General features: G+C 39.8%; 1 protein-coding gene across 1 annotated transcript in view; it reads right to left on the bottom strand.

The window, feature by feature from the left end:
- Positions 1 to 1,926: 1,926 nt before the first annotated feature.
- AFG1L (AFG1 like ATPase) overlaps positions 1,927 to 15,220 on the bottom strand; it is a 136,366-nt gene continuing 123,072 nt past the window's right edge. Inside the window, exons 11-13 of the mRNA XM_084624792.1 lie at positions 8,204 to 8,344; positions 5,161 to 5,274; positions 1,927 to 4,031 (exon numbers count right to left, since the gene is read on the bottom strand). Of these exons, the coding sequence (XP_084480918.1) occupies positions 3,903 to 4,031; positions 5,161 to 5,274; positions 8,204 to 8,344 (384 nt within the window). The 3' untranslated portion in view covers positions 1,927 to 3,902. The remainder of the gene's footprint in view (positions 4,032 to 5,160; positions 5,275 to 8,203; positions 8,345 to 15,220) is intronic.

The following is a 15,220-nucleotide window of genomic DNA, read 5'->3' as shown; positions in this document are numbered from 1 at the left end:
CTGTGTCTTGGCCCCCGCCTCCTATCCGACTCCCCCCGCTTCTCGCCCCCCTGACGGCTCTCTTGGGACTCGTGCCCTATCCAACCCCCCCGTCCCCTGACGGCCTCCCCCCCGGGACTCCTACACCATCCACCACCCCCTGCTCCCTGTCCCCTGGACCCCCCACCCCTGACTGCCCCCTGCCGCCCCATCCAACCCCCCTTCTCATTCCTGACAGCCCCCCCGGGACCCCTGCCCTATCCAACCCCCCTGTTCCCCTCCCTCTGACCACCCCGACCCCTATCCATACCCCCACCCCGACCACCACTCCCAACTCCCCTGCTCTCTATCCAACCCCCCCGCTCCCTGCCCCCTTACCGCGCTGCCTAGAGCACCGGGTCAGGCCGCGGCTCTGCAACTGCGCTGCCCGGCCGCCCAGAGCATTGTGCCAGCGGCATGGCGTGGCGCGCTGAGGCTTTGGGGAGGGGGCACAGTAGGGGAGGGGCCGGGGGCGAGCCTCCTGGGCAAGGAGCTCAGGGGCCGGGTAGGAGGGTCCCGCGGGCCGTAGTTTGCCCACGTCTGCCTTAGACACTACTAGGACTCTAAGTACTTCTGGAATGCCCTCCACGGCCTTTCCATGACAACTGCAGATGCCTTCCAAAAGCTCCAGCAGAACATTTTCTTGCTGAGCATGGAATGCAAGCTGACCACTGATCCTGACTGCTATTTTGTGAAAAGGTCTTGGAAGTGACACTGGCTCCAGAGGATTTATGGGAATTGGATCTCTTCTCTCATAATTCTCCAGGGCTCACCAACATATCCCAGAAGGCCTTTTCAAAATTTCCCAGAGCCAGCTTCTTTTGGGGGCAACGCCAGGGATTTTGGGATCGGTACCCAGAATGCAATACGTTGGGAAAAAGTGTAGAACAGCGCTAGTGAGGTGCAGAGCAAAACTGTGACAGCTAACATGAGTAAGAATGGCTCTGGGGGCAAACTGAACTGCGTGTGATTAAACCAGTTCAGTCTCCGATTACACCAGATCACTGAGAGACAGTTCCATTTTTTAGCTCAGGTACAAGCTATTTAGTAGCAGGGGAAACCAGCAGAGCAGCATCCTCTCTCCATATGAGTCCCCCAACCCTTTTCGCTAAGTTTTTGGCCCTCCTAGTCCCCGCCACACAAAGTGGGAGAGCACAGGGGCTGCGTTTATAACAAGTTTTAAAAACCACGCAGATGCTTCACCCAAGTGCAAAAATGCATCTGAAAAACGTCATGAAATGAAAAATGCTTTTGCAGTCCTGTTTATAGCATCTCTATTGTTATTCCGATGATACTACCGCTTTTCCCGTTCAAATTCAAACATCTCATTTACTATGAATGGGTTTTTTTCATAAATACTTTACAATTCTCTTTTATCACCCCTTTGTGTGAATGAAAAATCTTGTATTTATAGAAGTATACATGTACAGACTTTGAAAGTGATTTGAAGTACAGGTGTAGCAAACGTGGGTGTCTTCCAGTGCAAAGAGATGATCAGAGTGGCAAACCTTGTAGGATTAATACACTCAGCATATGGCTCCAAAGAAAACCAGGTCAGGCTGGAGTAATACATCAAGTATATGGCTCCACCACCTAAAAAAGTATACGGCCATGAAGCCCAAAGGACTAGTTCCTTTTAGACAGTTTCATGGTAGTAGCTGTTATAGCAGCAGTTTGATCAGGTTGCTAATCGATGGGGAGAGAAAAACAATAATACTGAGCCATACGCGGTACATGGATTCTTCTCAGAAGAACCAACGGTGAGATGGAAATTCAAACAAAATGTGTCTTTACACAATAAAGACAATCCTTTTATGCCCTGTCTGCAACCATTTGCCCTATCCAGTGAAACTGTTTTGAAACATGCTGTTACAAATGGTTTCTAATAGAAATAATGTACTCGTCAGAAAGGACAGTACATAGCTTTATTAAAACTAGGCTTAAAAAATATCCAAGGCAATTTTAACGAAAGGCAAGTTCATGCTACAAGTAGAGGGGACATGGTTACACACCACTGTTAAGGTTTCATCTCCACTGTAAAATGTAACCATGTTGGAATTAGAGCCCTGCGCAGATACACAAATGTGTATCTGCATCCGATCTGCTATCCGCAAAAATTATCTGCAGATATCCGCGGGCGGATTTGCAGGGCTCTACCCTGGGGGCTGGGCTGAGGCTTGGAGGCATCCCGCCCACCGGAGCCCGGTCGGGGAGAGCCATGGGCAGCTGTGGGGAGCCCGCGGGGAGTCGCAGACCCTCCCGCAACTGCCCTCAGCCAGGCAGGGAGCCTGGGGGGTGGGGCCACGGCCTGCTTTCGGCCTCCCCCCCGCACTGGGAGCAGATGGAGGGCCTGCTGTGGCTGGTCCAGGGGAGAGGGGAGACCTGTGGAGCTGCCTGGGGGCTGATTGGACACCTTGCCCAGGGGAGGCAGAGGGTCCGCCATGGCTCCCCACCACTTCCCCCACCTGACTCTTACCGTGGCTGGGTTGTGGCTCCGAGCTGCCCGCCTCCCCAGCCAGAACTGGGTCAGGGAGAGCGAGCTGGCAGCTGTGGGGAGCTGTGGCGGACCCTCCACCTGCCCTGGGCATGGGGCCTGAGCATCCCACTGCCCAGTGTCCCTGACCCCCAGGCTCCTCACCCAGGGCAGGTGGAGGATCCGGGCTGTGGTTCCTCACAGCTGCCCGCCCAGCTATTAACATCAGAGCCCTGCGTGGATACAAAATTTGTATCCACATCTACACTGCTATCCGCAGAAATGGTCCACGGATATAAAGTGGATACCCGTGGATTTGCAGGGCTCTAGTTGTAATCTTGTCTCTTGACTCAATTGTACTATAAAGTGTGATCAAGTCACGCCCAAGTCAACACTGGCCAGTACACGGCTGTTTATAGAAACACAGGAGAAAATGTAGTGTAGCCCAGGCCTTAGAACTTTTAGGCTAGAAAGTACCAAGTACCATGAAGTCCCATCCCCCATCTTCTGGCAGGAACACCCAGCTGGCAGTAGAGATGGACTCTTCTTTCTTGTGCTTTGATGGAAAGTCTTGAAAAAGTATTAATTTCCACTTTTCTATTACATTTTACTCTCTCCCTTGCATAGTTTTTTTTTTTTTTTATTTAGTCACCCTTTTTAACTTGGACCTCTAAGGTGACAAGTACCCTCACCTCCAGCTAGGGCTCATCCCGTCCCCAGGATCAGGCCCTTGGCTTTCAGGCAGTAAGATGGAGCAGCAGCCTCATTAGAATGACAGCAAACAATATGTACCTCAGGAAACTATCAGAGAGTGAAGCATATCCTTGCAGTAGAAGAGAGGAAATTTGAAGTTCAGCAGATGGCTACAAGTCAGAGTTACAAAAATAAAAAGATAGGACACAGGAGTTCTAGAATCTTACAGACTGACTCTAGAGGGAGCAGAGTAAAAAATACAAGTAAATTGGATTTGTGTGGCTTTGATCTTTCTTTTTGTGCAAGCTCTCATAAATATGACAAAAATAGTGCATAAACCACTAAGATGTGCATCCCTGATTTACTGTGACCCCTGCCTATATGGTTGACTTGAGCAGCAGACTAAGAAGTTAACCAGTTAACCATGTTGAATACTGAAGTCATGCTGTACCGGACAAAAAAACTGAAATATAAAAGGCATAATAACAGATCCACAAGCTGCGGGTGTCAAAGAAACCTAAACCAAAACAAAAACCACAATTTACAAAGCTCTTAAATTTGAAATGGCAACATTGCAGATGAAAAGTTATGGTCCAGAGGATAAGTGCAATAATAATCAATTCATTTATATTAAAAATGCTTCCAATTCTATTAGAATCTTTTTTCTTTATATACTATTTTTGTGTTCTCAGAGGTTTTGTTCATCTTTGAGCTACAACTATTTCTTGCTTCTGTCCCCATCTTTCCAATATTGTTCAGTCTGCATTTCTGTAAGTCGTGAGATAGTTCGTTGAAATGCAAAGATTTCCTCCTCTCCTGTAAACATGGAAAGTCCTCCAGCTGAATCCTAGATTGATATATAAAAAACGACACAGAACTGTGAGGCACGGATCTATTTTGATCAGCATCCCATCCAAACTATACCTCTGAATTCTTTAGAGAGCTAAATAATACAAGACAGTGGACAGTATAGGGTACCAAAAAGGAAATAAAATGTAAAAACACTCGAAGTAATGTTAAAGGAAATCCCTGTTTCAGCCACTCAATTCTCTGTAGAAATATGACAAAGCAATATATGTGGGCTAAAAGGAAAATGATGATGTTGGCGCCTACTTCCACTTTTTTGTTGACTGACTCAGTACAGAGCTACATTTTCTTGATTGTTTTAACATACAATTGCTACAGTTTAATGGCTGATTACCATCACTGGTAAAATATGGTTTTATTCTTTCCTTATAATTAAATAATTATAACAAATGTTAAGTAATCCCAAACCTTAGATGAATTTAAGCAATCAGAAGACAGGCAATACTTTTGGGGGCCAGTATTGCTTGCTTTGTGTACACCGTAATGCACATTGCCAGAGGTTTAATTCATTTGAGTCATCCAAAAAAATTGCAGAAAAATGCCCTATATGGAGCGATCTAGTTAAAAATTATTTTAAAAGCTATTAGCAATTGTAATAAATCAACTAGGTAGATTCCCTTGTAACAAACACAAACTTATTAGGAACCACTCAGACCAGTAGCCAGTGGACAGACTTGTAAGGTAGCTCTGCATCTCTACAAAGAGATACAACTGACAATTTATTTGTCATTTCCAGTTGTTAAACATAGTGAGCTAAACTGATGCCTGGTGCAACTCCACTGAACTCACTGAAATTACATCAGGGTGAAGCTTGGGTCTGTCAGTATTTTCATAATTGTTGAGCAAATACATAGAATATTAAGATATAAAATGATCCCTAGATTTATGCAAAATGGATCCAAATCTATTGATCTTTTCCTTGACCATACAGATACAGTAAAATATGTAATTAGAAAAGTAACAACTGTGGTGCATGGATTCTACTACACAGCAGCAAGCCACCTGGTAAATGTTTACCTCATTCTTTCTCCTGCACTGGTGCCGTGATATCAGACCAAAGACAATTATGCTCTTTTGTAACAAAAGGAGATGATGTTGATATCACTCACCTGGCTCAACCCCAAATCATCCATCAGTATTCTGCTTTCCTCCAGGCCACTGTCATGATGCTCTAGCAGAAACAAGCTTTGGAGAGGTGTCAGTGCAGAACAAATAATGCGTATCTGAAACAGGGAGAAATGTGCATTGGCGCCATCACTTGTGTTCTACACACACATCTCGTATGGGAAAAGCTTTCCAGGACTTCACTTCGTTTTTCCAAGTATCTTAACTTTCACCCACCCACTAGCACTGCAGCTACCTGGATTTATTATTTAGTCACTTGTGAGAGACAAGGAAATAGATAGTGATATTAACTCTAATTAACCAGGTCTTTTTCTGAATAACAGCTTGAAGACTTTTTATGCACATGCCAGGGTGGCAAGTGCTTTCTCCCCTCAGTGAGTCATTCAGCAGGAATGGATCCACCTAACTGTGTCACCTCAGAATACTTGTTATATGACATAATATTTACCGCTGTAATCTACCTTTTTAAAAAAGCAATATGAAAACCACCGGGAAATTATGGATTCTCACTAGTTAGGGTTGCACTGAGAGGATAAATGAACTGCTCAGACATTCCAATCAGCTGAATGTTTAAGGAATATGAAGTCTTTCTAAAAGTTCAGTTTGGCCACTTCATTTTGGACTCTCAAAATTCAAGTGAGTTAAAAATTTAGCTTGAGTTTTATCATTACTACTTTTTAATAATACTATTAAGGCTGGAATAACTATTTTCAGATTGGATTTGAAGAGCTACTGTATACAGTGAAGTACCAATATCCCTATGAGGTTTATGATATAAACATACTGTAATAGCATTGTGGACAGTGGACAGAATATGGATAGATCCCAGACAAAAGATTTCCATTGCAGATCAGTCTCCACAAATATTTAGTTTCACAATGATGGAAAAAATATAGATTAGTATGTATTAAGTTTTAACTGTGATTTTTTAGATGATTTTTCCACAGGATTAGTCATAGGGTAAATAGGGATAATGTTGCTTAATGCTCATATGTACTTTGGAGGAGGTCATATTTCATGATCACCTGATGTGCTTCTTAGAGATGATACTAAGAGGTAACAGATTGCAAAAATAAGTATCTCTGATTTTGTTACTCCATGCCTATGCATACATATTTTCTAAGACACTGTATTTTGTCCCAGTTCAGCATGGTATTTAAGCAGGTTCCTAACTGACTTCAATAAGACTAAACTTCACATGCTTAAAGTTAGGCAGGTACTTAAGTTTCTTGGTGAATCAGGGTCTTTATGATCATCTTGTAAAAGACTGATATCTCAATTGATATTTCCTGATTGCATACATATTTAAGTGTGTACATATATAATCACACACAGGATGGAACTTAATATTTTCATTACTCTTTTAAAATGATCAGCTTAAATATGAAATGCCTTTTTTGTTGTTTTAATAGTGCTGATTTTGCTTCCCCATGATTGAAACCTTTGTAAATCCCAGTTAAGTGGGTGCATTTATCATTACTGTTCCATTAGCAGTTCTGCGACCTGATTTAAAATCTACAATCAATGTTTCTTCTACAATGAATATCACATTTTAACAAATATATTAACACTTTAATATTCTCTTCATTATTAGTCCCGACTGGCTGTGCTAACATGCCAATTGTCCCTTCCAAATTAAAATCATCTAGCCTGAGCTTAGCTCCAGAATACTCAGTGGCACATTCTTTAGTTAGTAGAATGACACCACCCATTTAATTGTTTATTTCTTGATTCAGTAAAACATCCCTATTCAGGAAGGACAAATAAGGACCTACCTAAATTTAAGCACATGCTTAAGTCCCATTGAAATCAGTGTTTGTTTTAAAACATCATCGTATTATGCTAAGCTCACAAATTTTCAAAGTGTTAACAATAATTTCTCACTTTAAAAAAAAAACACTTCATAGATTACAAATGTCTAGAAATGGCCAGATTTTACTCCTAAGCGAAGGTACCTTTAATAAGGGAAAATATGTACATTTCAGATATGGAAAAAGCCAAAGTAAGTTATGTTTTTGAAAAATAAAAATAAAGGAAAATTAATTCCCTGTAATTCTGCTTCTCTGAAGACATCACATAGGATTTTCAATCCTGGAATTAAGCTGGAAGTTTTGTTACATTGTACTAAGGAGCACAAACTCAAGAGTCAGAGTAACAGCCGTGTTAGTCTGTATTCGCAAAAAGAAAAGGAGTACTTGTGGCAGTCTCTAAGGTGCCACAAGTACTCCTTTTCTTTTTGCAAACTCAAGAGTGAGAGTCTTATAGGAGTAGGTCTTCAAAGAAGAATATTCAACCTTATTGAATGATCAAAGACAATTTTCTGGACATGGTCATTACTTTCTATTTAAATATGAAAAATGTAAGTGACCTCTTTCCTCTCTCAGTACCCAAGCCACTCTTACTAAGGGTAAAGGAAGAAATTAAAATATAGCAGGACCTTGCTAGTTCACACTAATGCCTGGGAGACACCTGGCCAATTACTTGAAACTTGCGAAAAAATAAGGCCCTGATCCTCCACTTAGCTGCCTGTGAGCAGACCCTTCCACCAGCATGGAGCCCCAATGGCTTCATTGGGGTTCTGTGCGGGCTCTGGGGTCAGCCCCCATGGAGCTCTGTCCTGGATTGGTGAGCAAACAATTGTGCACTAAAAGTGATAACAGAGGTGATAGCAGTCTATTTGACTTGATTTTTTAAAATGGATGTTGCAACATTTATTGTGTATTTGAATGATTGTAAAGGCACCCAATGAGTCTTGGCTGGACATGATCATGGCAAATTTTATAGTAGTAGTCATCTCAGTAATATACTACCTCTGTTGTCAAGTCTTTGCCAAAAATGCAGAGAAACTGCCATTTTTGTGTGTGCAAATTATGTATGTGACTGAACTAAATGTGAGATTCTACTATAGCTGACAATGTTATCTAAAATAAGATGGTCTTACTTGTTACCTGATGGAAGACAGGATTAATTTATAAAATGGCCAAACAACATTATAATACATGTGTAACTGAAACACTTAGTTCTCACCTTATGATCATAAAATGTATCAATAAGAGTAATGAAGCGGCGAGCTTGGGTCCTTTTTGCTATGGTAAATAGTGGTATGTTACGAACAAAGACTGTGTCAAAATTCTTAGATATTTCCAAATAGTCGCTAGCTCCAACTGGCTGAAATTAAAAAAAAAAAAAAAAAAAAAAAAAAGTGATCACTGGAATGCCCACTACAGAGAGAATGATACATTAACCCTACATTTCAAAATACTACAATTACAGCATGGTGGATGAAAACTCTTCCAAAATATTTCTTCTTTTCCTTCTTTATATCGTTTGTCTCAGAGAAGCTTCGGTTTCAACGTCTTCCATTTCTGATTGCACATTCCTATTGTTGATGTCTCAACCTAACAGTGCTTGATTGTTCAGAATTTGGCTCATCTGAAAACTTCTCATCTGCTTTTTGACAACACATTATGACCCCTATGACAATCTTAAACACAACAACAGCAATAAGGCAAAATCAGCAGAGGAACAGACTGAACATATTGTTTAGCTACAAAATCAACCCAAATTATGAATAATTTGGACTGCTATTAGAAATATCTATTATTGATGCTTTTCAGTAGCAAAATCTGCAGTCAAAACACAAATCCATAGTTTAGATACTAAATCTTAATTAGAAATGTATTTGGCACAACTAAGAGCAATTGTCTAACTTTCCAGATTCTGAAAGAGATGTCACGATATTACATACAGTTCAAAACTTGATCTACCATTAATACTGAATTAAAAGCTTTAATGAAAAGGTTAAATGTTCATTTAAAGATCTGAAATCATTAACAGAAGATACACACTGAGATAAATATCACATGCAAGAACACACAAGCAAATCTGTTTAAAATGATTTTCTGCACTATTTATACATCAAGACCTAAGCTGTTTGCAGTGTTTTTGTAGCCATGTTGGTCCCATGATATGAGAGACACAAGGTGAGTGAGGTAATATCTTTCATTGGACCACCTTCTGTTGGTGGAAGGGACAAGCTTTCAAGCTTCACAGAGCTCTTCCTCAGAGCTCTTCCTCTTCCTGTGAGAGATTGTCCCTTCCACCCACACAAAGTGATCCAATAAACAATAATTACCTCATCCATCTTGTCACTCTCAAGACCTAAGTTCACAGGTCTACATTTTTCCTGCAATAGTCAATGATGTCCCCAATACAGTTAACACTATATTACTGCAGGGAATATTTTATATTGAGCTATTCATATGTAACTGTGCTTAGAAGAAAAAGTCTTGCACACTGATTTACAACTTATGGGCCAAATCCTATTTGCCTTACTCATAAAGAGGTAGTTCAGTGCCTTGAATGGAACATGCAGGATTTTTCTCTATCAACACAGAAATCCCTTCATCCATTAATGAAATGCATCTACTTCTACAATTAAATATGGTGACAGTGCATAGCAACACCTTTAAACAACAGCTTAGAACAGGAAGTAAAAAAATGTTATCCAACTGAGAGTACCAGGGGAAGTTTTTTGTTGGTCAAATGCAATTACCCAACTGGAATTTCACCTGGACCTCAGGGCTCACACCTCTCCTCTTAAAAGAAATTGTAGGAGATCTTTAATTACTAGAAGTGACCAGGACCTTGGTTTCAAGTCTCTCTCCCTACATCCAAAGCATCAGTCAAATGGAAGAGAGCCACAAGAATTAAGATCTTGTAGAGAAGAGGTTGTCTATATAAGATACACAAACAAGGGAGAGTGAAGTTCTGAAAGACATTCCAGAAAAATCTTCTCAAGAAATAGTGAAACTGAGGCAACCAGTTTCCAGCTCCTTCAGCAGAGGAAGGCATGGATGCTCCTAAAACTTCTCTAATATCTCAAGGGTTCCCATGGATCCCTTCCCCTCCCATTCATAACCATGCAACATTCCTATGCCAACTACAGCAATTACCTACATCATGGAAAAGTAATATTAAAGTATATAAGTATTTTAGCTGTCTTTAGGGTGTTATATATTGGGTAGTCACTCAACAATTAAGCACAGAGTTTATTTTTCACTTCATTTCACCTCCCCATTCCATGAGTGATGTATCTCGCAGCTGGAATGTGGACCAAGAACAGCTGCATCATCTGGATCAGATAAAGCAGGAAAAGTTTAAGGAAGTTGTGGAAGAATTTGTGGATGGAAATTCTGCAGAAGATATCAAGCTGAAACAATCCAGTTTAACACCAGATTAATCTGACTGAAATACCAGCAAACCGGACAGCAGTCATATTGTATACCAGAGCAAATGATGTACAGTGTATACCATGATGCATCCAAGGATTAGTGAGTTGGCCATAATCAAATGTTTCAGCTAGTGATAACTCCTATTCCAGGTCTCCTGGAATACGCAGAGAAGACTAAATACTTCTGCATTCCAGAATGCATGTAAGGGACACTGGGAAGTGTCCTGATGGTATTTGAGAAGAAGAATAAGCACATATCTGTAATTCCAAAGAAATACATAAGTGAATAACCACTCAGGTCCATTCTAGCACATGACCAGACTAAGCATTCTTCTACTGCAGCTCCAAGTTCTAAGGCATTAGTAACCCATACAGGGTAGTTTTGCACTCTACTTCTCAAGTAGTGACTTGGGCTGCCCTGACTCATTTTAGGGACAGTCCTTTCAAGGATGGAGGCAAATCTCCCAAACTAAAAGCCAATTAATAAAAGAAAAGAAAAAAGTACAAAATATTACAGAACTCCAAACCAAACACCCATCCACCATGGTGGATTGATTTAAATCAAAGTGATTTAAATGAGCAAGCAGACACCCTTGATTTAAATAATCTATTTTAATCTTGTTTTGCATTTGTATTTCTTATTTTCCTTAAGAAAAGTTGATTCTCACTGTTCGGTAAAAATTGGTATCTCTTTTTGTTAACCAGGAGGACACACTATATCCATACACTTTAAGAAATTATATAGCTTAACATACAATTATTCAGATTCTGATTTTTTAAAAATTGTGTTAGAAGATAGTGAATGACTTTTTTAATAGATGATAATTTTTTACTTGTGATTTGTGTCATCTTGCATTTGGATGGAAATTGGAATTCAATTAAAACTGCACAAAGCAGCATTTAAAATTGCTTTTTACTTGTTAAATAAAACTACTTTAAACATGATGGATACTTTTTTCTTATGTAAGTTTAGCAAAACATGTTTTGCATTTAAAAATTAACTGATTTTAGATTGGACATTAGGAAAAACTTCCAGTCAGAGTGGTTAAGCACTGGAATAAATTGCCCAGGGAGGTTGGGGACTTTGAAGAGCAGGTTGGACAAACTCCTGTCAGGGATGCTCTAGATCAGTGCTTCTCAAGCTATCTGATGTGGGGGACCAGCAATTTTTTTTCCCAATGTGCGCACAGACTGGCAGCCGATGGCTTGCGGACCAGCACTAGTCTGCAGACCATCACTTTGAGTAGCACTGGTCTAGATAATACTTGCTTATTATATTAGATAATAATGCCTTGAGTGCAGGGGACTGGACTAGATGACCTCTCAAGGTTCCTTCCAGTCCTATGATTCTGTGATTTATTAAATAAAGGAAGTGATTAGTGAATTGAACTAATTGTTTCTGGTCACCATGTCCTTCAAGATTTTAGAACTGGTAGATCTCATCCTCACACACCTCATTTTTATTCATATATTAGAAGAGAAAAACAAGCTTTCCTGCTTTTCAACACCCAGTTGGTTTCTTAACTGTGAATGAACTAGTAATCGAATTTAACTCGTTAAATAAACTGAAATTAAGAAAATATTCTCTCTGAACCTGCTACTGCTTTCAAAAGTTAGTTAAGCACATCAACAAATTTTGCTTCCAGGTGCTTAGTGAGCGACTTCCAGCATGTTTGACTTGCTTTAGCAATTTGGCAGAAAATGTTCTGCTTGTATATTTTTAATGTAAATTATTGTAATGGATTATACTAAGTTTGTGCTTTAACACAGATTGTCATAATCTCACAATTAATTTTAAATAGGTATTTTTAAAAAGAAAAATGTTTTTAAATCAGATTTTTTTAATTTAATTTTTTTTATAATCATAAATTTTCATCCATCCTGCCACCATCCACTTAGATGTATATCTTCTGACAATAAAAATTACAATTAATTAACCCAATGGACTCCCACTCATGGAGGCTAAAAAGTGCGATAATGCAAATTATACTTTAATAGAAACTGAAATAGTTGTAGAACAGACAAAAATAAAGCTAATGTGTTTCAAATCTGTAAAGAGCAACAAGGTTTTTTTATAAACTATGGTTAGTTTTTATGTATATCAAGATCTAATATACACACACTCAATTTATAGACAGCTAAAATATACCTCCTAACAAGTGTAAAAGAAGACCTTGAGGTACTTCAGCAATGCAAAAGGTGGGCAATTTAAACAAAGAGATATCCCAAACCAAATAAAGCTACAGCTAGATGAGTTTGAGCACTCCTCAAGCTTGGAAATAGGTTCTATACTATTGATAAGCCAAACCCATATTCTTGTTTAGAAGCCAAATCTACGCAATAATGCTTGGTAAATATGTGCAGAGAGCACCATGGGAACTGCTATGCAAATCTCCTGAACAGAGAGACCTGGCGACCATATCTGTTCTATTCTGACTGGAATGATCTTTGACATCACTGCCAAGCTGCACACCTGCCTACCTGTAACTGAGATGTAGACAGTAATATCTCTTGGCAACAGGAAAAACTAATCACATTAGTGTCATATGAAAGACAGACCTAGGCGGGCTTTCTAAGAGCAATAGTTCTCTCCATGTAAGAACTCTATGACCTTTTCTTTTCCAAGTTTGTGTAGAAGGGCGTGGGCCTAGCAAACAAGCACAGTGGATTTTAATCCTAGTTCCAACAGTGGCTTGTTTTGTTATCTTGGATGAATCACTTAATGACTTTGAGTCTTACTTTCCCCATCTGTAAACTAGGCATAAGAATAATTCCTCAATTTATAAATGCTTTTATGGTACTTTAAAGCTTATCTTTGCACTCCCCAATGTACTGCTGCTCTGGGTAGGCAGCTCCCTCTCTGCTGTGTTTAAGCAGTTTGAATTTACATTAGGTAATATCAGAAGAGACCAAAAATGCAGCTGAGGGTTAATGTGACAGGGCATCCTGATGATACCCCCTTCCCCATTCTCATGTCCCTGCTACATGGGCAGCATGAAGGGTGCATGGCATTAGCACCCCTACATTGGTGCTATCCCACTGAAGGATCTCTGGGCCAGTTAATCAAGCTTTATGGCCAGATTACACCCGCACTACAGCAAAAAGCAGTTGCATTGTACTGGAGGTTCTGGCTTTTTTAACTGCAGTAATATTCAGAGGCTTCAGTCAGGATTAGGGACCTATTGTGTTAGTCATTGTACAAACACAAGAAAACATGGTTCCAGCCCTTCAGAGCACCTCAAAAGCTTTCCCCCCTCCCATATTTCCAGCTGGTCCTTATCCAGCTGCCGCTCTCTGGCAAGCACTGTGATAGTGTTGGACACACCTGCTGAAGAAATATAAATCTGGATGTGGCCAGCATATCACTGGCAATGGAGCTCATGCATCATCACAGACAGTTATGCTTCCTTCTGTCATGATTCATGATGGAAAAACTAGGTCTGGCAAAAACAACTTCTTTTCTTCTTTCAAAATATGACAGCACGTACAAGTATAAACTAGTAAATATTACAGAAACCCAAGTACTACTTGCTACTAAGGAGGCAGTGTTGCCTCATAGAAGGAGACCTGAGTTCTATTTCTGGTTCTGCTATTGGCCTGCTACGTGACCTGGGGCAAATCACTTCACCTCTCTGTGCCTTAGGTTCCCACCTGTTAACTTTGTAATGCACTTTAGGTCAGATTTTGAAAGGTATTTAGGTACCTAAAGATGCAGGTAGGTGGCTAGTGGGATTTCTAAAAGTGCATATTCAAATTCCACTAGTGCCTACCTTTATTGTTAGGCACCTAAACGCCTTTCAAAATTTGAGATCTATGGATGAAAAGTTTTATAAAAGAGCTGGGTATTATTTTTATAAAGCAAAAATATATTCAACTTAAAAAGTCTGGTTAAACCTGAGACCCTGCTCGGATAATACTGAGCCCTCAGCAATACATCTCCTTTGAAGTTTTGCACATTCTGAAAGGCTCCTGATCACTCAACACAGATTAGGTTCTGACTACCATTAATCTATGTCTGCAAGATTGGTGGCAACTGATAGAGAAATGGCGGTTTTCTAAACTTTACAATTCTGACAGGCTGTATTTTATTTTATTTCATTTCATAAGCCTTAATATAATGGACTTTTCAAGCCATAATTAATATTCTGAATTCACATATCCTGTCCCAGAAATACCAGAAGTTGGCTGATTTATTGAGTACTGAATGGCACTTTAGTTAGTAACATCTCTGAGTATATTACTCCATCTTTTAAATTTTAGTTAGGATTACCTCATACCAATCCATCACAAGGTAATGATGATATTCCTCATCCCCCTACCTGAGCAATTAAAAAGTTCAACATTCTTGGATGTATCTGGTTATCTGAATAATTTTCCAAATGGGAACAATTAAAATCTACTTTTTGATTGATTGTGCATTCTTTGGTATTGTCTGAATACCTTTTGTTTTTGTAAAATTCTGATCAAGACTCAAAGAACTTTAAAACGATCAGGAGTCTGCAGGACACATTTGTCATTTTAAATTAGCAGTCAGCCATCTCATATGCTGAGCAGACTTTCTGTAATAAGCTTTCACAGATAAGGATCTGATTTGCTGTTGATCTCATTGCTCCTGTGTAAAACATGCAGGTGAGGTAAAATCATTGTAGATTTCTGTAATTAACTCTGATGCCAGGCCTCAAGATTTTATCAACAACACACTAATGCAAAATGCATTAGCACTAACATGGGCTACCTCCTGACCAAGAGGCTAGTCCACTTCAGTTTGCCTGACTGCGCTGTCAACTTTATACTTTTTTGTTTCTCTGTCT

Source organism: Lepidochelys olivacea (assembly GCF_965140295.1).
Source record: "Lepidochelys olivacea isolate rLepOli2 genome assembly, chromosome: 3".
In the NCBI taxonomy this organism is placed as follows: Eukaryota; Metazoa; Chordata; order Testudines; family Cheloniidae; genus Lepidochelys; species Lepidochelys olivacea.
The sequence above is the reverse complement of the archived record's forward strand: the minus strand, read 5'-3'. Positions and strand labels throughout refer to the sequence as shown.